The 21,864-nt window shown below is 39.7% G+C and overlaps 1 protein-coding gene across 13 annotated transcripts in view; it reads left to right on the plus strand.

The window, feature by feature from the left end:
* Nucleotides 1-21,864, plus strand: part of cadpsb (Ca2+-dependent activator protein for secretion b) — a 57,565-nt gene that overhangs the window by 26,883 nt on the left and 8,818 nt on the right. For 2 of the 13 annotated variants that reach the window (XM_076110975.1, XM_076110984.1), the window contains exons 7-20: nucleotides 2,107-2,218; nucleotides 3,116-3,255; nucleotides 3,690-3,756; nucleotides 4,561-4,669; nucleotides 4,762-4,974; nucleotides 11,056-11,192; nucleotides 11,311-11,498; nucleotides 12,309-12,410; nucleotides 12,520-12,583; nucleotides 12,688-12,811; nucleotides 14,162-14,230; nucleotides 15,094-15,117; nucleotides 17,850-17,956; nucleotides 21,609-21,765. In XM_076110975.1, the coding sequence (XP_075967090.1) occupies nucleotides 2,107-2,218; nucleotides 3,116-3,255; nucleotides 3,690-3,756; nucleotides 4,561-4,669; nucleotides 4,762-4,974; nucleotides 11,056-11,192; nucleotides 11,311-11,498; nucleotides 12,309-12,410; nucleotides 12,520-12,583; nucleotides 12,688-12,811; nucleotides 14,162-14,230; nucleotides 15,094-15,117; nucleotides 17,850-17,956; nucleotides 21,609-21,765 (1,613 nt within the window). Of the gene's footprint in view, nucleotides 1-2,106; nucleotides 2,219-3,115; nucleotides 3,256-3,689; nucleotides 3,757-4,560; nucleotides 4,670-4,761; nucleotides 4,975-7,956; nucleotides 7,969-11,055; nucleotides 11,193-11,310; nucleotides 11,499-12,308; nucleotides 12,411-12,519; nucleotides 12,584-12,687; nucleotides 12,836-14,161; nucleotides 14,231-15,093; nucleotides 15,118-17,849; nucleotides 17,957-19,771; nucleotides 19,781-21,608; nucleotides 21,766-21,864 lie in introns of all 13 variants that reach the window. The other 11 variants (XM_076110978.1, XM_076110985.1, XM_076110982.1 and 8 more) reach the window with 8 other exon arrangements.

Here is a 21,864-nt window from a genome sequence, read left to right on the forward strand (position 1 = left end):
TTAGAGGAGAACAAGGCCAGAGAAATGTGTGTGTGTGTGTGTGTGTGTGTGTGTGTGTGTGTGTGTGTGTGTGTGTGTGTGTGTGTGACATACATGTATTAATGCACATACTACTGCAGGTTATTTGCGTAGAGTAATTGCTTGTGTTCAGTAACTGTTTGCTCAGACATATTTTATATTTTATGATTAACTTTGAATAATTAATTAAGGGCTTAATGTTGTTAACGTTGGCTAAACGTTTATTTTCTGTTATTGTTTTGTGGTTCTGCTATTTATTTATTTTATTTCTGACCAACTTGAGCACAAGCGGTGTCATACATTTTAAGAGCTTGAGAGCACAGCTCAGTCACAACCATTAATAAACCGCACATTGATCGACAGGGTCACCTTCATGGCGGCACAATGCTTCCATCTGAAATCAACACTGTTCACGACTACCTCCTCGCCAGTCAGTCAGCAGCTCTTCTGCGCATGTTGGAACTACAGTGTCTCTGTGTACATTGAGTTGCAATTAATTATGAATGTTAGAAATGGTTACAAGGAAAACAGCTTACCAAGGCTGAAAATTGACACCATGTCCTCCATACCTCGCTACAGAGCTCCAATTCAGGCATTTATATGATGTTGGCAGCCCCAGATGGCAGCGGAAAGTAACAAAAGCCCATATATGCTGTGTAACATGTTTACAGTGAAGTGCATTTTCCCTGCATAATCCTTTTGGGCTTGTGGAGGCGAAGCTTATTGTGATGAGATTTACTCATTATTAGTGGTTTTCTCTTAAAGGGTATAGGTTCACATTTTTCTGAGAGTATCTAAAAAATATTCGCATGCTTATATATATTGTAGCTGTAATTATTGCTTTATTCATTCATACTGGCCACAAAGTAATCCTTTAGGGGGTTCTATTTATATAAATAGATAAATAGTCCTATTTATATGTAAAAATCAAAGTTCAACCAAAGCTTATATAAGGTTTCAGCCGGCTTGGCTGGACATGTCAGGCAAGTATCTTGTTTTTAGTATTACATTTCGTCTTTGTGTTAATATCCCTTGACTACGGCTCTGCAAAGAAACACAAATTGCAGTGACTGTAACTTGATTTGACAACTCGTATTAGCTTTGGCTGACACTGAACAAGGACTGTGGATTTTGTCCCCCGTCACTTACATTGCATTCGCTTTGCATGTAAATTAAAACAGATTTGAAAACCTGTAAACATATCCTTCAAACTCTGACTCATAACTACAATCTACTTTCTGTGTGGAGTTTTGCCATGTTTCTATATAAAGATATGCAGGTCAGGTGGACTGAAGGCTCTTAACTCAGTGTGAATATGAGCTCGTATGTGTTCCATCATGTAGGGTGGTGTCTGGAACTAAACTACAACCTTTATGTCTTTGTGTTTTAGTCTATAAACTGTTTTTGTATGTTTGTATGACATTTGAATATAAATGAATACATTTTATCACTTGATTTACCTCTGTGTTAAATAGACGCTCTACAAATATACTGTCTTGCTTTTGAGACGTGTCAGTGAAAAGGAGTTAAATAAATATAATATACTTGACAGCAGAAGTTAATTTTAGCCCGTCTGTGACATCTCTCTGCATCTCTGCAAAATAATGTTGGCTGATAAGACGGACGTGTTTTGTTTAATTAAAATCTTGCCAAGTGCAGCTTTAAAAATGTCTGGTATATAAATAGCAGGAATACATTTAGATCAAGTGACAGTGAGACAGAGGAATATAGTGTGTGTGTGTGTGTGTGTGAGTGTGTGTGTGTGTGTGTGTGTGTGTGTGTGTGTGTGTGTGTGTGTGTGTGTGTGTGTGTGTGTGTGAGTTATATTCTGTGGTTTTGTCCTGACTCTGACATTCTCTGTGTGACCTGTCAGCTGATATTTCAAGGCTGTGTTGAAGTGAAGACTAAAAGGATGTCAAAATGGAGATTTTATTTCTTTGATTTCACAATTGAATGTCTTTAAAGTTGTTTACTGAATTTTTCAATGTGATTTCATTTGGATGCAGATTAAGTCATTGTCTGGGACCACTGGGCTACCATGCTGTCATGGAAGCTAACCTCTGGAGTGGCTTCTGTTGTGTCTTTCAGCTGGGGCACCCAGGGGGACTTCACCACCACACACCCTCTGCCTGGTGTCAAGGTGAAACTGTTTACAGAGAGCACAGGGGTGCTGGCATTGGAGGACAAAGAACTGGGCAGGGTAACATTTCTCTTTGCTTTATTTTGTCTGATACAGAAATGCTCTGATTTCAACACAGCCACGAGAATACTGTAATACTGTATCTTCTTTGATAAAAGAAACATAGAAATAAAAAAATAAAACAGTTTTTTGTAACTGTGTGATATTCGGATTTGAATAAGTTCAACTGAGCCTCTAGTGTACTGCCACTTGGATGTGATTCAGACATAACCTTTTGATTATTTTGCAAGTTAAACGTAAGATTGTCTTTTGTACACAGCTCCACTTCCAATGCCTTTTTACTTTTGTTTGAGCATTTCTACAAGTACTGCTTGTGTTCCCAGCAAACACTTCTCATTCAGATTCTTTGACATTAACGCTTGGGTTTAAATTATGTGAGGGAATTATGCTGCAGTGCTTCTCTCATAAGATAGAGGTAGGTTGACAAAAACGTTTTCCTCTTTCAACATCAGATCTTTTTTTTAATCTTTTAGTATTATTTAAATACTGAGCTCCTCTGACTCAAATGTAGAGGGAGCAGAAACACTTTCCTGAGGCGTAAATGTTTAAGGTTACTGGTTAAGGATGGTGGTGTTTGCGTTCGGGCAGTAACGCCTCAGATGTCCCTGTAGTGGCAGTGACCTTGGCTGTGACAAGGCTCTTTGATCTCCCACTGCAGCAGCGTTGGCAGGAAGGCAGGCTTCCTCAAAGCTCTTTAGCTCGGCAAAGAGAGATTAGGCCTCCTCTTCAGGGAGGCAGAGCAAAGCGCTATTCTGTTTCTCTACTCTGATTCACTTTATTCTTTCACTTTCAAAATATGTGAAACACAAACACACATAACCACCAGCATTTGTAAACACTCTGATCAAAGATTCCCCTCATAATTACTTTTTGCTTTTCTTTTTTATTTGAGTGCAGGTTGTCCTTCACCCAACTCCTAACAGCCCCAAGCAGTCAGAGCTCCACAAGATGACTGTGACCAAGGCGTGCCCAGACCAAGATCTGAGGATCAAACTGGCTATACGTATGGACAAACCACAGAATATGAAACACTGCGGGTAAGAGATGTGCTGCCAAGTAAGCCATGTAGTGACGTTCCTGTGCGTCTTTCATTTTCCTTGTTTTTCTTGTGGAACTCCAGCCCTCTCAGCTCCTTGGCCTCATTTCTAGTCACGTACCATGGAAAAATACTGTGAAGTGCACTACTCCCCCTGGTGGAGGCCAGTGTGTAGTTTAGATTTATCTTTATTAGAAGGTTTCCATAAAATGTAAAATATTGAAGACAATGTTATTCATATTTCATTCATGAAGCCATTATGTTTTTTGTCTTAAGAATTTGATTCAACTTTTCTCATTTCTACTGCAAATCCAATTTTTTTTTATTGCATATAATGAACCTTTTCTGCACACGGTATATGCACCAATCAGTGTTTGTTGTCGTCATGACGTGGACTTGGCTTTGTCTCTTTGTGTGTGGACAATGTTTTGACAGGTATCTGTGGGCTTTTGGGAAGAATGTTTGGAAGCGCTGGAAGAAGCGTTTCTTTGTGCTTGTGCAGGTGAGTTATCGTAAAAGAGCATCAGTGTTGAGGTGGTTTCCGTTCAGGCTTTTAGCCCATTCATGAGTTTTTTTTAATGAATTTTAAATTCAAGATGGCGCGGCGGATGGCTGCCTCGGTGTATTAGTACGCATTGTTTTGTGTTGTGTCCCTGAGGCGGGCACGAATGATTGTAGCCGACACCTCTCATGCTGCACACAAACTGTTTGAGTCCCTTTTCTCTGGCAGGAGGCTGCGGTCCATCAGGACCAAGACAAAATATACACAGAAATACAGTGTCTTCCCATCTGCAGTTGGGTTCATCAGTAAAGCCCGGGACCCCCACTGACTCAGACACTACATCCCCAGGACAATTTCTTACAGTTACACACGCTTGCACATCTTTTTCTCTATTAATATACACTTGACACTTTAATAATATACTTGTTTTAAAATACTTGTATTTGTTTGTTTGTTTACCATATTTGATTGTAAATTTTCACATTTTCTATTTTTAAATGATGTCTCATACTATTGCACTGTGTGTATTGTTATGCACCAATCACCAAGCCAAATTCCTTGTATGTGTAACGTACAGTTCCGATTCTGACTCGGATCCTTAAAGATTACTTTTAAACAACTGAGTCACAATATAGGTGTTTATTGCAGGAAAGTAGGGCATTTGTTGAAAATGTGTTGACTCTTCATTTTCCCATTAAAAGTAACAGACTATATCTTTGAATTGAATTACTCAAGGAGAGTACAGAATTCAATAAGTTTGCTTTTCTTGCTTGTTGAATTGATCGCTAATCCTATGTGTTGTAGGTGAGTCAGTATACATTCGCCATGTGCAGCTACAGAGAGAAAAAGTCAGAACCGCAAGAGCTTCTCCAGTTGGACGGGTATACTGTGGACTACAGCGACCCCCAGCCAGGTGAGACGGCACACCATGGTGTAACTATACGCTCATGTAAGCACTCACTGTAAAACAGTATCTACTTGTTCTTTTACATCCTGTTGTCTCAGGCTTGGATGGTGGCAGGGCTTTCTTCAATGCTGTGAAGGAAGGCGACACTGTGATCTTTGCCAGCGATGATGAGCAGGACCGCATCCTGTGGGTCCAGGCCATGTATCGTGCCACTGGCCAGTCCCATAAGCCTGTCCCACCCACTCAGGTCCAGAAACTCAACTCCAAAGGGGGTGCCTCAGCCCAAATGGATGCACCCATTTCTCAGTTCTGTAAGTAGCCTGAAATAAACACAGTCACTTAAGCAGCTTTCATCCACAGTGCAGTGAAAGCTCCTCTAACCCATAAATGTCTCACGCCACGCGCTCCACACTGCAGTCACAAAACGTGGTAGAACTAACACACAAGCACGCACACACATGCCTTGGTCTCTCACAGATCCCTCCAGCATCTGATGGACCTTCACTCATTGTCGCCACTACCACAGTGTTTAGCTAAAGGTGCAGCTCCATGCTATTCCATCAGCCTGTTCACAAGGAACAACCAACCCTGAAAAAGACTTTATCGCACAGCAGAAGGATATGGTGTGCAAACTTTGTTTAAAAACTAAATAGGTCACCACCACACATAAGATTTAAACATTCACACCTGCTGGGATTGACTGACGATGCCAGGGGCTGTTGAGATTGTCCTAACCGTAGGCCTGTTTTAATCCAGCCATTGCTCTAGGGCAGCTGTGAAGGCAGTCGTGGTTCTGAGACAGTTTCTCAGATGGTTCCCGTGTCACTGAATGACGGCCAAGCCAGACAACATGTCTGAAGTTTTAACCAATCTGTCACTGTACTTGCACCTCTAAGCAGCCCACAGGTCAGGTAGCAAAGTGAAGGTAAGACTGTCGTAGTGTGGCATCTGTACCAACTTCCGTTGTAACCGTCTCTTGTGTTCCCCCTCATTAAAGAAGGGAAAAATATGTATTTTTTGTCAGCAACATTTGTCTTCACACAATCTGTATATACTCGAGTTGGTTTTGATCTTTGCTTGCAGTCATTTTCTTATTTTAGAGAAATTAGCGTGTCCTCGCCGATAACAACACTAACATAGACCTTTCTGACCCACTGAACTTAATGTTGCATACCTTTTACCGATCCACAATAATAGATCCTGCTATTCAGAAAAAAAAACATGACTTTTTGTGTGCATCTTTTGACTCCATAGTTTAAGAATTATTTGTTTTCAACTCTAAAGAACAAGATTTGTATTTTTTATTTTATTTTTTAGATTAATTGTACAAAAACTAATTGGCATTATTTACTCATACAAAAAAATTGGCATCCAGGGTTATAACAAAACTAATTCAAATAATATTAATAATAATATAATATTTTTTTAAAAGCCCAAAATGTATTTCACTCTCTGTTAATCATATCATTGGAGTAAAACTATAAAGACATGAATTGGATCAGTTACTCAGAATCCTATCACACAAATTCTATGTTGTTTCTCCATCGGTTTCTTTGTCCAGTATGTGATCGTTCTTGTGGTTAGTTGACTCCTCTGATGCCAGCTGTTGCCATTCAAAGCCTCCTCACAGTGGCACAGACCTCCTATCCCCTCCCTGAAACATTGTGGCACACCACGCATACATGTTTCACCCCCTAGTGGTCTTGAATGGCACTGGGACCATAACATACACAGCCCTCTTGACTCTGCTGCAGTGGACTGATCCTAAACAAGAGTCCTATGAAGGTTCTGAGCGATCCGCACAACATTTTAGAACCAGTTTCATAGCAGAAAGTGGTGAAGTGCACATCACATACTCAAGTGTTCTAATAAATGTAGGCAAGTTTATTGTGTTGGACCTTTCGTATTATAGATTGTACAGAAAATACAACAATTGAATTTGATATGTGAGGATATCATAGACGGCTTAAAGGGGTACTCCAGCAATTTGGTCTTGCACTTCCATTTTTTTTAGGGAACTTATAAGAGATTTATAAAAGAAAAAGAATATAAAGGGTGAGATGTCCTGATTCGCTGAGCATCTTGGTAATTTAACTTATCATTCCAGGCGGCATTTCAACCATCATGAAATTGCAGGATATGGTAAGTAAAAGGCATTCAGCAGATGAAGGCTAAAAGGAGAGCGTCAAAAACCTGCCCAATTTGGGGAGGTCTAACTTTTCTGGCAAAAATCATATTCCTATAAAAGCTCAATCATATTGGTTCCCAAACACTGTAGGCCCATATGTTGTTACCTTTCACACTGAGCTTAAAACAAATAAATAAAGTAGTATAAAGTTCCCTTTACAGCAGGACAAGCGAGTTTGCAGAGCAACAGTAGGTATTTGCAACAGTAATTATTACTTGGGTGGTGGGCGAAAAATTTGGTTTGGACGGGATTAAAATCAGTGACCAGTGCAGGTAATGTTAACGTAATCCCACCTCCCCAGATAGATGCATCCGGTCTGAATGGGGCTTCAGACTTGACGCAGCTGCCCCAGAGCTGCAATAGACATTATACTGTTTTCACAGGTTCAGTAGTACTAACCACGACTAGTAGACTGATCTATGAAATCAGTGGAGTGCTCCTTTTAAGCATGTTTAAATTTACTGCTATAATTGTGATGTGTTATTTCACCAACACTTTTACAACTAATGTCACCACTTGAAGTATTTCACCCTTTTCAGGACCTTCATAGTCTCTTCTCTTTTAAAAAAGACATAGGCATCTTTTACACATGAAACTGACTGAGGGTTTACTTCATCTTGATAGATGTATGTGTTTGCCAATGTCCCTTTTAAAAGTAAGTCTTCTGTTTGATCTGCTGTCATACAGAGTGACAGTACTTAACGTGTAGCTCTTGACTCTTTAAGTACTTGTCCAAAATCCAGAAAAAAACAAACTGCAGTGGAGTGATGAGGATCGTAAATTCTCTCTTCCTTCCTCTGTCTCTGTCTCTCTCTCTCTCTCTCTCTCTGTCTCTGTCTGTGTCCCTCTTTCTCTCTCTAATATGCCTCAACATCTGTTGTCAAGTTCACATATCCTCACATGTACTCACACACCACCGCCCACAAACTCTCATGTTGGTATAGGTTGTTGTTTTTGAGTTGTGTTTTCTTCTTCATGCTTTGCCTGTACCCTTCTCGAGTAATGCAGCTGCTAGGTCAGGGTCTCTCGTGATTGCTCTCCTCCAGCCTTGTTGCTAGTCTTTATGTTATTCTGGTTTGTCCCTTCTTACCCTGCTGTCTTCTAGCTGGACTCAAGGGTAAGTGCTTCCCTGTAGCCGGCACAGCTCAGATAATCTCCGCCGATTATCTGACAAATGCAACGTTCTTTCTCTCTTCTTTCCCTCTTCTCCTTTTTTCACGTCTCGCCTCATGTCTTAGATATTAGCTGATGACTTTTTTTTGTTTTTGACGACCTCAACTTGAGGATCAAAGTAGAAGCATCCATTCGTGCCAGTATAGGATGCATGTATTTTATTCTAAGATCTTATTATTTGACTCAGTAATGGTTAAAGTTGAAATTATAGTTGTTACTGCATAATTGCCTTCTCTCTTTATTCATATTGGTGACTGGATCCCTCAGAGTAAAGCAATATGATGATAAATTGTGACATACTATTAGAGAGCAAGCTCAAAATTCCTATGTCATGAGAAAGATTAAATGGTGTAAATGTATTATCAACAATATAAATTTTAGAGCTCAAAACAAGTCGGCGATTCTTTGATTGCAGTTAGATGAAACCTAGAAAATATCAGATGTCTATATAGATGTGTTCAAAGACAGAAGTGTAAATAAAGTGTGAATGATGGCAGTCTGTGATGCAGTTATTTTTCAAAATATATTTCCTGCACGAGTGAAATTAGTTTTGACACTTCCAAAGTGTTGATTAAGCTTTACTTCAGAGGGCTCAAATGCTTTTAGTTATTTTTCCTTGAACTTTCCTCAATGAGAGTTGGCAAATATGTATGCGGAGTATTCTGTATGCCAAAGACAAGGAGTAGCTAATGCCTCCCCTTCTTAAGATAAAAATACTCCGGACTTCCCTCTCCCCCTCCCCTCCTCTCCCCCCCACAGTAGATCGGCCTGTAGCTAGCAGCTAGACCAGTGTGAGGAGAGATCTCATTTTGATTTGTTTTGACTGCCCTTTGTTTGCCTGAATAGGAGAACACATGTGTCATGTGTCCATACTTTTGTACAAATACAGGAGTTTTCATTCATTTCCCCCCATCTCCCAGAGAATGATACAGTTTTGCCTCTGTCGGCTTCATGCTATTTACCCATGTACTTGCACTAAATTGTATTGCTACCCTATTAGAGTTCTCCGGTAGTGGTATGCCTGTTAGTCTGCTCTGTAGAGATCATAATTACACTGCAACATATTCAAGTATTGTCAACTTGCAAATGCGTAGAGAAAAAAAAAGGAATGCCAAAAAATATAAAAATGCAAATTTGAAAATGGGTCTGCAGATGTGCATGACATTTAAAAGCTCAATGAAAGTCACAATGTTCTCCAGCATGTGATAATTTACATATGTATGCAAAAGTACTCACCTCTATCACTTTGGAAATTTGGTAATTTTATCTATGGTTGAAGTCATTATCATTATTGTAAGTTATGATAATGTTGCTGTAGCATTGAGTGTATTCTGGACTTAAACTCCATTTCCTCATTAAATCCAACCAAAGGAGATAAAGCCCACTCACTGTCTGTCATAGCCCAACCCCAGGCCCCTTCTGTTCACTCTTTGGATGGAACTCACTATCTTTACCCGGATCCGCAATATCACTCTCGTTGTAACTTGGTCCTGAGTGAATCTTCCCCTTGTGGTCATCACATTGGTCCAGCACTTGTCCGACCACTGTCTTATTGTCCCATTTAAAAGGTTGTCTGACCCACTTTCATCCTGCTACCGTCTCCCAGCACTGGGTTCACCTATACTGCCATTTACTCTCTTCCCTCAGTGTTTCTAGCCCTCACGTGTTAACTGTTGTATTCTTTTACATTATGACTTATACTTTCCCTGTCTTGTCCCTTTTCCTCGAACAATCTCTTATTTCCATCCTCTACGTTTTACTTGTTGTCTCGCAGGTTTTTCTTCTCAGATTGTAGTAAAAAACAAGACAATTCCCTGAAGTGTAACCCTCTGTAGGTTCCCTTTGAAAAAATATTATTTCAGTGAATGTTTAGCATCCGTATTACACCCATTCCTCTTCCCTCTCAGTGACCTGGAGTTTTGACAGATGTCAGTTCTGCTCTATACGTTGCCCCGGCCCTACCCAGCCAAGATCAGGCCTCCACTTCCCGCCCTCACTCTCAAATCATCATCACTCATGTCAGTGTCTCATGGATATGACACCTGTCACTCATACCGAGGACATGACTTCTCTGACATCTCTTATCTTTTTTGAATCGCCCTCGTCCACATCATTTCCTCTCTGACAGCTGTATTATTTACAGAGCACAGGAAATCATGGTCAGTACAGTTAGTAGCTGTTGTCCTTGGTGGTTTGGAGAAATAAAAAACAGATTATTCCATCATGTTTTCATCACCCATATTTATTGAGTTTCATCAAAGTTTCATTACATTTTTTACACAATTTGATGTGACTAATGTTCTTTCTTCATTGAATCTCACAGAGCAGGTTTTGTTCTTTTAAAAGTCTGAAAGTCTTCTTGCTGTCAAAAGTTATGAAGCAAGACAACAACAATACAAATCTGAAAGAGTATGACTTCCAATGATCCATAACTTGAGACAAATCTGCAAATTTCCAGTCAATAACTTTTTTACTACATAACTTGTTTTCTTCAATTAGTACTTTATACTCTTATCACTACAGTGTGTTCAGATGAATAATTATTTTGCCATATTTCTGTCTTTTTTTTTTATTGGCACACATCCCAATATTTGTCAGGACCTGAGTGACATTCAACAATCGCGAATGGCAGAATCTATTGAATACAAAAATGCATCTAAATCTATCTAACCAGCACTTTTTCCAAACATGTTTTCGATCTTTAAAGGTTTATTTCCCGTGCAAAATATCAGGGAATGTGACATATTGTACTAAGTTGCATGCATGCACATACAAAATAAAGCACCTGTGCCTTTGTGCTTAGCTTCAGATGGATAGAATCTCATCCACCAATACATTAAATCTCTTTACGCGGTCTGACACAATGCAAGTTGACAATGTAAGCTGTAAGTGTTTATAATTTGCCCTCAGAAGTAGTAAAAATAAATCCCTGTTGTTTCTGTGTTGTGACGAAGACTTGCTGTTTGCCCGTGCCTCACTGATGTCTTCTCCTCTGAACCGTGTTCTTTCCCCTGTGCCGTTGGCTGGATAGATGCTGACAGAGCTCAGAAACATGGCATGGATGAGTTTATCTCCGCTAACCCCTGTAGCTTTGACCACGCCTCGCTTTTTGAGATGGTGCAGCGACTCACATTGGACCACAGGCTCAATGACACCTTCTGCTGCTTGGTGAGTGACTCTCCGTGCCCGTCAAAACATGAACATATTAATACATTGATGGCAGTGGGCTTTTGTTTGTTAGCTGATACACAGCAATGCAATCCCCTTCTGTGTTTGTGTTGTGCAGGGATGGTTTAGCCCGGGCCAGGTGTTTGTCTTGGATGAGTACTGTGCCAGGAACGGAGTTCGAGGTTGTCACAGACATCTGTGTTACCTGCGTGATCTGCTGGAAAGAGCAGAAAGTGGGGTTATTATTGACCCCACTCTTCTTCACTACAGCTTTGCTTTTTGTGCATCCCATGTCCATGGGAACAGGTGTGCTCTAATCCCTTCTTTTAACATGTTTGTGCTTTGTAAGATACATTGCTGAACAGGACTTGAGAGCACATTAGGATGATACTATAGATTGTATTCCTTTAGGCAAACTGATAGCTCATACAGTGTAGGTAGATACACTAATTCCCACTGGACAAGAACAGAGAACTCAGCCTTATCAGAGGCATCCTCTGCATTTCTTTTTTGTCTTCCATCTATATAATTTTGCCATATTTATGTTTATTTATTTATGTTTCATGTTAACTTTTTGCAGCTTTTTGTGTTACATGTTTGGTTGTTAATCAATCGTATAGCTACATATCTCCTTGTTTTCTACCATTTTTCTTTGTTTTGTTTTCTCTTTCTCCTTTGTTGCCATAGTCTCTTACTGTCCATATTATTCATCCTTCCATGCTTCCGTTAAAGTCAGAGAGGGCAGCAATTACTGGGGCCCGCTGGGCTATGACGCCCTATTGTCCCCAAAGACCTCCCAAAGCCCAGATCCTCGCACTGCCTCTAAACAAGCACGCATATTCAAGTTTAGAAAGAGAAAGGATTCCAAAATACCACTCTTTCAAGGGCAAAAAAGGTGAGACATTGTCATCTATTTCTATATGTAACACAAAGGGAACTCAAAAAATACATCACACACAATTCCCAGGCAGTTCATTGGGAGCACAAAGCTTTCCATCAGTGTGTTTTTGTTTTGTTTTTGTTTTTTGTTCTTGCTCCCATCGGATGAGAGGTTGCATAACTTGAACCTTTTCAGGGTGACAGCTGGTTTAAAGTGTGTGGGTGTGATCCTCATAGGCCAGACGGGCTGAGCACAGTGAAAGTGGACGAGAAGGAGCGCTTTGAGGACATCAAGGAGAGGTTGCGTGTGATATTGGAAAACCAGATTGTAAATTTCAGGTGACTGCTGACTCTCCAACAGCACATAACCACAAAAAGTCACAAAACATAATGCCTGTCGGTATATTTCAACTTGAATAGCATTTTCTGTCGACGTCTTCTTTTGTAGATATTGTTTCCCCTTCGGTCGTCCAGAGGGAGCACTGAAGGCAACTTTATCTTTGCTGGAGAGGGTTTGTAAATATATATGTATAAAAAAGCATTTTATACTCCACGAGAGAACAACTGCGATGTAATGAACACAGATTACGTAACTCCTCTTTAATGTGGCCTGCAGGTCCTGATGAAGGACATTGTGACCCCAGTTCCACCAGAAGAAGTTAAAGGAGTGATCCGCAAATGTTTGGAGCAGGCCGCTCAGCTGAACTACGAGCGGATTCAAGAATATGCTACCATTGAAGGTAACCAGAAACACACAACCCAACGTCGCAAAATGACTGCTGGAGTAAATGGGTTAATGATATAATGATGGAAAATCCTCGTAATTGTATAAATGTAAGTGTATGTTATGCAGTCATTTAACCGTGTATGTTTTCAGATTGAAATGCTCAGCCAGTGGTTGTGTGTGGAATAAGATAGGATGAACTACACGTATATTCTCTGACGTCCTCATTCTTACGCCAGTATGAGATTGTACTTGTCACTGTTATTTATGTATTTACACATGGGGAATTCACTTGGTATATGGTATATTTGTGTCCATATCCCAAATGATTTGTGGCATCCCAAATTATTTGTGACAGTGTGTCGGTCACTTTCTGTCTCTCAGTCCAATAACTCTCTCCTTTGTTTCAGGCCTGCTTTAGCTCTGTGCTGTTCTGTAGGTCAAGTTGGCTTTTGTGTAGAGGTGTGTGAGTAAAAATGCATTCAAATCCAAAGCCCTGAAATCTGTTGATGTGCTGATCTCTCATTGTGCCTTGACTATTCAAGCTGTGTAGTTTCCCAGCCTCTGACATTTGATGATTGGACTGTGAGTTCAGCTTAACTGAATGTCCTCTCTGACTCCCAGCTCCCAGTCGATGCACACTCCCCCTCTCCCACTATCTTACTGTAGCTCTTACCTCTCCGATTTGACTCTGCCCCCTCTTTACTTCCTTGCCTTGAAATACCAGCAGCTCTCCTTTCACCTCTATCTTATGTTCTTGCTAAAGACCACGATCTTCCTCTCCCTCCCTACTCTCTGCTCTGCTTTTTTCTCCTCCCCCACAGTTGTTGGCTTTGCCACAGTTATCACTTTATTTGACCTCTTGACAATGTGATAAGTGGCTTTTAACCAAATGAATGCTGGGATTGAACACCTACAAACCAGCATCAGCCACCTGCATGTGCTTTGAGACATAACAACATGGCCTTTCTTTACTGGCATGGATTACATATCTAAAACGACAAGACATTTTATAATGTCTTGTTCTCTCTTGCTGTCTTTTGCTTCCAGTATATCCATTAAATGCATCGACATGCATTTTGCATATTTACACAGGAAACTCTGATGTTGTTTATGCCTTGAAAGAAATCCCCCAGGGTGCTAAAGATACTAAGGACTCAAACCTTAATATCTTGCCATGCTATGTGAATTTACGTTCCACTGTCCTTGTGAGGAGCCGGTTTCAAAATAAACCAAACATTTGACTTTGCCTCCCGGCCAACAGAATTCCGTTTTCACCTGGACAGCCCTCTTCCCATCAGCCTCTGACCTCTTGCCTTCCCACCTCTGACCCCAGCCTCTTGCATGCCCCGATCCTTTTTTATAGGAAAAAAGAGGGAAATGTATGAGCACCCTGTCTTCTGCTTGGCGTCTCAAGTGATGGATTTAACCATCCGTGAGTACCTTCATCATCCTCTCCCCAGTCTCTCTCCTCCTTATTTAAGCACTCTGTCACCTCATCCCCCCTCTGCCTCTTTTCTTCCTTCCGAGTTGTTGCTCTTGCCATGCTTGTTTTTATCTGTGCCTTTTGTCTGTGAGAGTGAGTGGGGAGCGCACCAGTTAAGAGATCTGAGCAGTACCACGCTGAATCAGTCGGGGTCCCTTCTTAGTAGTACCATCTGTTTGTGATGGACATGAATGAGCAGTCTGGTCTGTAAGCTTCTTTCTTTTGGTTGGATGCCGATTCCTTTGACTTGAATGCATTTTTACATTGCTTACATTGTTATCTCCTCCAGTCATTTGGTCTGTGTCAGTGGTGTGCTGTGCCAAACAGGTAGGCTTTTCTTTCACCGTGACACCACAGATAGTGAAGGAGCATCTATTGTATGGGGAGGACAAGACAGGGAGTAGAGTGTATGGATTTAACAGCTCCTGTTTGTGTGTTATAATCACTTAGTGTGTCCCGTCTATGAAGCCGGCAGCTGTTCGTGTGTCTTACCTGTTTACAATAGTCTAAGCTTTGTCTGTTTGTTAACAAACATCTTATCACTTTTTTAATTTCCAATTTTCCACAGGCTAATATTTCAGTGTTTGTTTTTTACTGTATGTTTGTGACGTTTGTCTGTTGCCAAGAAACCTCACTCCCTGGAGCTGAAATCGTCCCAGCAGATTCTTTGAAAAGGGTCACATGGTGATGAATAACAACCCCCCCACCCCCTCCTCTCCCCCTGTATCGTGAAAATAACCCTAAAACCGTGCTAATTCTAAACATCTCCTCTTTATCTTTTCTCTCCCTTTTTCTCCCTGAAGTTGAGAAAGGTCAAAAGGATCAAAAGGATCCAGGTGAACCCATGTTTAGCTTGTGGTTAAGCCACAGTGCACACATACATGTACATGCACACAGACCTCACCCCTCCACACACGTGTTTTTCTGTCAAAAGATACAGAACATATGCATGTATGCACCGAATTTACCTGTAGCACATCTCCATATAGTATATTAAACACCCTTGAAATATACAGGCTCATCCAAGTTCTCAGAAGTCTTGGCATGTTTAAAGCATCTTTTTATAAAGTAAATACTTGGAGATTGTATTACTTTATATCATTTAAGATGTGGCTCAAGACTAGTATGTTGGAGAAGTTTTCTTTCCATTTAGTTCAGCTTTAGTGACATGTTGTATTCACAGAACAGTTATGTGGTTTTGGGGTTGTATGTGACTGGAAAAGATATATAATTGACATTTTTACATAAATAATTATAGAGTAATACAATCTCTTGCAAAAAAAAGAACACGTCACATATTTTCCCACATGTTAAAGTATAAAGGTAAAATAGGGACATGAGCAATATTTCAATGTTATCCTCATCGTCAACTGCAACACGTATTAGCAAACATTTCAACATGATACTTTTGATGATGGGATTATATATTGTAAACAGGTTTTCTTAATGTCAAATATGACCTTATATGATCATACATTTATATCAAATTTTAGATACAAATAAATGTAATTTTGGATACTTAAAGGGTCAATTTAACCATATTCAAAAAAGAAAACAAGAAAATATGTTCTACTTTCGTGGTATACAGTTGCTCTTATTGCAACCTAAACTTAAACTGCATCTCAACTTTATTCTCCCCAAGGAGAAATGTTGTCTTGACAAACAGTCATAACAGAAAATCATAAAAACAAAAGATAAAAACCCACCACACAAACGTTTTTAAAACATTATTTATTATTTCACATTAGATGACAGCAAAACATAAAACCTGGAGTGCTTTCAGCCATCTTCATTTAACAGACGGACTATTTGTCGCTGGTTTCAGATGTCTGCCACTGAGACTTTATGTCAAAAAGATTTGTTTTATTGTTTGTTTTAAAAAAGCTGTAATTTTGGTGAACTGGCCCTTTAATATCCCACAGTACTTAGACACATTGTATATTGGCGTTTGAGCAGTCCCATAATAGACATATTACATACTGTATAGCTTCGGATTAAAATGCGTTCACTGTCCACTGCTGCCCTTCACAGGGCATTACGACCACAGAATATAGAGTTACTGTAATACAAATCCATGTGATCCATCCATTAGTGTCACTTAAATGTCCCTAAAGACAATGTCTCCAGTATTATCTCGGCTCTTTAGATATCTCATATTTCCCATGATGATAAACTTCAGATTACGATTGAAAGAGTAACACAAAAGTGGCAGATTAGAGTTTTTCAAATCTATTTTACAGCCAGGACCCCAAAATAGATACACGTTTCCATTTGGCTTGAGTAGAAATACCTGAGGAATATTTGATAAAATGCTACTCCTTACTAAAATAATAGTGAAAGCAACAAAAGACCCCCCAGTCAGAACTGCAGTGTAAAGACCACAACTGTTGTATGTAGAGCTATGTATATATGTGCTTTTGATTTGCGTAGCCATTCAGTTCCATGTTCCAATGATACACATATCATTCCACATAGTCATGCTGTTTGAATGATCCCATTTCATGACGTTTAATAACTGTCTTATCAGATCATTCTGTCAGCAAAGGTACAGGCAAGTGATTTGGAGCTTTTGCAAATTGTAGACCAATGTTGACAAGTGAAAGAGTGGCAAAGCCATTGTTAGTGCGCCAAACTTGATAACAAACCCAACAAGCATCACACTGTAAAACATATTCATTAAAACACACCTGAAAGTCATTCATTCAAATGATTGCTTAGTAGTTTATTCATTTATGGGATAATGGCTGATTTATAATAAATAACACCCTTAAAGCATCTAATGAAACAAACACATGAGTCAAAGTAGTGTCTTTACACACAAAACGTATGACCTGCTTCTAGAAATGTATGTTGTAGAGTATTGTACAGATATTAAAAGATGAAGTTCAATATAATTTAGAAATGAATAAATTATTTTAAAAAATCTACGGAATTGTCCTTAAAAGTTTTTAAATTACTTACAAATGGCTATAAATTTGTAATTTGAATACGTTTGTATACATTTTGTACACAAATACACAAAATTGATGATACTTCTTACCACTTCAACATAAGCAACAGAGTAAAAATAAGTATAAAGCTTGATTCTAGTCAGTAATACGGTAGAAGACCAATTTTTTAATAGGAATTGAAACTCTTAAAGTTAATTCAAAGGAAAACTTTAAACAGAAGTAATGAATCATTTTTACAGTGAGTGTCATGTCATTTGTTGCCATGCGACAGCTCCTTATGCAGATGGCTTGCATATGCATGCATTGCACCTTCATCTCAACGCCACTATTCTATTGCCTGATTCTCTTCCAACATAAGTCTGTATATCCTTCAAACACATAAGTTATGTTGCTCTATGTCTTGCAGCCCAAAATGCATATAAATTTAACATATAAACACATTTGACTTATCATGCGGGTATGGTAGATAAACATCACAGCGTAAGCACTGTGTTTATACTTTTATTAACAGTTAAAAATACAAACAGGAAAAATCTTCTCAGTAGTCATAAAGATCCCGCTGGAATCCTCTGTGCTTAACTAACCACTCATCCCTCATCCTCATCCTTTTGTCTCAGAGAACGTAGGCCGCTTAGTCACGCCTGCCAAAAAGCTGGAGGAAACAATTCGCCTGGCGGAGTTAGTCATAGAGGTCCTCCAGCAGAACCAGGAACACCATGCGGAGGTGAGTGAGAACCCTCTCCTCCTCAAAACACTTTCCCTCTATACTCTCACTCTTATCTCACTCCGCCCCTCAGCAGGGGAGTTAGTCTTATTATCAGCCCTCTAGAAATAAAGCTGCTTTCATCTGTGGGTAACTAAAAAAAAAAACCTTTCAAAGATGAATTTAATTTAGGAGAGCTCTAATTAGTATTCAGCAGACCATGGCTACATGGAATCAAAGCGTCGTGTTTGAGCAGAGACTGTAAATTAGCCATAAAATGATATCATGTGTGCAATGCTTTCCTCTTATTGCAGATCATAACTTGGTGTTTCAATGTTACGTAAGCATATAATATATTTTATAAGTAGTCCAGTACAAACAGAAGGCGGGAAGGTAAACAGCAATACGGGAAGAAACACATTACTCACAACCTCTGCGTTCTCTTAATATTTATTAATAAAAACTCCTTTTGCCACAATTAGATGACAAAATAGCCCGTGGTGAAAGAAGTGCTCAAATCTTAAAGTAAAATGACCTATTTCATATTGTAGTAAAACACCTCACTGTTAGAAGTCCTGCATTCAAAATGCTACTTAAGCTGAAGAACAGTATATTATCAGCTAAACATACTTGTAGTATCAAAAGTGAAATAGCTTAGTTTATAGAAAATAAGGGATGTATGAAGATTACATTATTAGATTATTATTGATGCATCAATGGAAGAGATGGTAACATGAGATGATTTATGAGGTAGTAACGACGAAAATACAAGGGTACGCTACTCAAATATTTATTCCATTCTTTATTTTTATTCTTTTACTTTTTTAAATTTTATCTGTGAAATGTTGGAACATTTGACCTTTTCACAGCCTCATAGAGTTGAAACCACCTGAGACGTTGGAGGGGAAGTTCAATCACATCTAAAACATGTTTTTTTTTTTGTAATAGGTTACGAGCAAAAATATTACAAAGTACTAGTTTAATCCATAACAATGCATCATGTTTCATAGGTTCATCATTTGTTTTATTTTTGTGGAATTTGACTCTGAACAGTATCTAGTAACTAAAGCAGACAGATAAATGTAATGGAGCAAAAAGTAAAGGAGAAGTATAAAGTAGCATTAAATGACAATAGCTTATTTATTGCATTCTGTTTGCGTCTATAAACATTGAGCTGGTAGGAAAGCATGATGAGCATGTGTGTAGATCTGAAGGTGATCCCATGTGATCGTAGAATATCCAGATAAAGCAGATTTATTGTATCTCTCTGAATATGCTTGACAGGCGGCAGTCACAAGTTCTGGAGATCAATCGGTACAGTATTTTAATTTCTTTTTCCTCTTCAGTCCCCATCACGACCCCCCTGTATGGCATGTGCGCCATTATGGCAAGAGGCACCTCTCTAGACAGAGAATGATGTCATAGATACTGTAGCAATGGGTGGGTTTTTAGGCATAGAAGTGAGAGAAAACATGTTTTAAAATTAAAAGGCACTGTAGCTTGCACAACACAATTGTGATCATAAAGCATGTTCATCGGGCCATAAAGAGGTTTCCTTTCTCTCCAAGCATGCTAAACCAGTAAATTCCCCAAAGTATGCTCCATGTGAACTTTTTGAAGTTTGATCCACCATGAACATTTGTTTCCCCTCCATCCAACGATTAATTTCACAGTCCGCACTTGTTCAAGCATTACTTCCCCAGCTTCTCCTCCATCCCTCTCTGCTGTCTATTCTTAGTTTAAAACCCTTTCAAGAGAAATGCCTCAAAAATACTTTATTGTTCTGTACATCTTCCTGTGTTCTCACTGTCATATGATTGGTGACTGTCCAAGCAGGGAAAAGAGGTATGTAGTAAAGTTGAATGAGAAATTCCCATAATGCTTTGTGCATGTCCAGTAGATGATGCCACGTCTCCTTACCCCCTCGACATCAGTACGCTCCGTCAGGATTGTTCCCTTGACACGGTTGCATTGTTACAGCACTAAAGGCTGTCTGGCTGAAGACTGGGTCTGCCCTAAAGCTTTCAGGGCCCTGTATGTGTCCCTCAACCTCTATCAAAGGTTGGACGCCACTCCGCCTGGCGACCTTTGGGCATTTTCCCCTCCCTCATCTGTCGGAAACCTTTACAGTCCTCCCATTTAATCCCCCCCCCTGTCCGCAATAAGAGTATCTCTCCTTGAATGTGATGGAGAAGAGCTTTGTTTGCTGCCTGTTTCTCTAGCACTAGAACTGTCAAGCATTTTTTTAATTTTGGGAGTGGGCAGGTAAGTAGTCAGGTAAGTCAGGTTTTGACTGCAAATGTGATGCTGAAGCCAAATGGGAAAATAACAGAAAAATTGTAAAAAATAAAGCATGCAGCATAATTTGGAAAGATCAAGCTTCATTTATTGAACTTGGCAACATGTTAGTCTGAATGATAAGCAAATAAGCCAAGCCAAGACTGCCAGTAAAGCAACTACGGTACTCCTGCTGTCGAAGGGTGAGCATCCTGACTGTGCTAGAAAACATGCGGCTGAATCTCAGACTTACTTAACTAATTGGATCGGATGCACTCCAACTCAAGAGACGCTGTGTGCTGCAGTCTTTGGTGTGCCTACTGGAAGATGTGCATGAGTCACATTCACATCTAGGAGTTTGTCAGTGATGTGAATGGTGGAACCCCTCATCTCTTACCTTGAGAGAAAGGCATGCATGGAGCTCCACATTTGCATGAGAAAAGCAGCTTTCCCTAATATCTATAGATGCTGTCATGAACATAACAAGGCACGGACATGCAACCCTACTGTGTGATTATTTTGCGAAGTATAAACGTCCTTACTTGAGATTTATCCCACCTTCAAATCCTAATCAATAAGAACAGTTCATCTCAGAGTGTGCGATTGGAAACACACACACACAGACACACAATACACAAACGAGTATTCATCAACATGAAGTCATATAATGCATATTTAAAAGAATATTTTGACCTTTTGGGTAATGCACACTCAGCTTTCAGCTTTCTTGCTAAGAGTGAGATGAGAAGATAGATACCAACTATTAGGCAGCAGCTGGTTGGCTTAGGAAACCCCTAGCCGGCCTCTGTCCAAAGGTGAAACAAAATCCACCTACCAGCTCACTAATGAAGTGATATTTTGTTTGTTTAATTTTATGCACCATTATGTGTTAGACTGCCGGACGTTCTAGCGACTGTGGTGACTCCAGGGAGTCACTGAGCACATAACCCCTCGTAAAACCACCATGTGTTATTTAAACACTCTGTTTTTAATGGATTAAACAAACCAGATATGACGTTTTAACTAGTGAGCTTCAGAGGTGCTGGTAGGATTACATTTTTTTTTTAAACTGTGGACAGAGCTGTTTCTCCCTGTTTCCTGCTAACCGGCTCTTGGTTATAGCTTCGTATATAATGGGACACACATGAGAAAGGTCAATCTTCTCATCTAACTCTCGGCAAGAATACAAATGCGCATATTTCCCACTATTCTATTCCTTTGACATAGATTAACATAGAGCATACAGAACTCTAGAGGTATTTGCTTTTAAGAACCAATGAGCTCCAGTTGTGTGTATTATTCCCTCCTTCCTTGTCTTTCTTTATTGCATCAAAACATCTCTAAACTGGAGCCCTTTGTTCACCTGTTTTTCCTCCTTCCTGCTGTGTCTGTATAGGCGTTTGCATGGTGGACAGACCTCATGGTGGAGCATGCAGAGAACTTCCTGGCCCTCTATGCCATCGACATGGATGCCGCTCTGGAGATTCAGTCCCCTGAGAGCTGGGACAGCTTCCCCCTCTTCCAGCTTCTCAACGACTTCCTCCGGACAGACTGTAAGCTCCCACATTCATTTAGACACTGAAGCTATTTTTATGTTTAGACAGAGAGACTAATGTTCTTCTGTCACTGCCTCTTATTTATTATGTTCTTTT

This window comes from Anarhichas minor, unplaced genomic scaffold (assembly GCF_050575085.1).
Source record: "Anarhichas minor isolate MPS153535 unplaced genomic scaffold, ASM5057508v1 ptg000043l, whole genome shotgun sequence".
Classification (NCBI taxonomy): domain Eukaryota; kingdom Metazoa; phylum Chordata; class Actinopteri; order Perciformes; family Anarhichadidae; genus Anarhichas; species Anarhichas minor.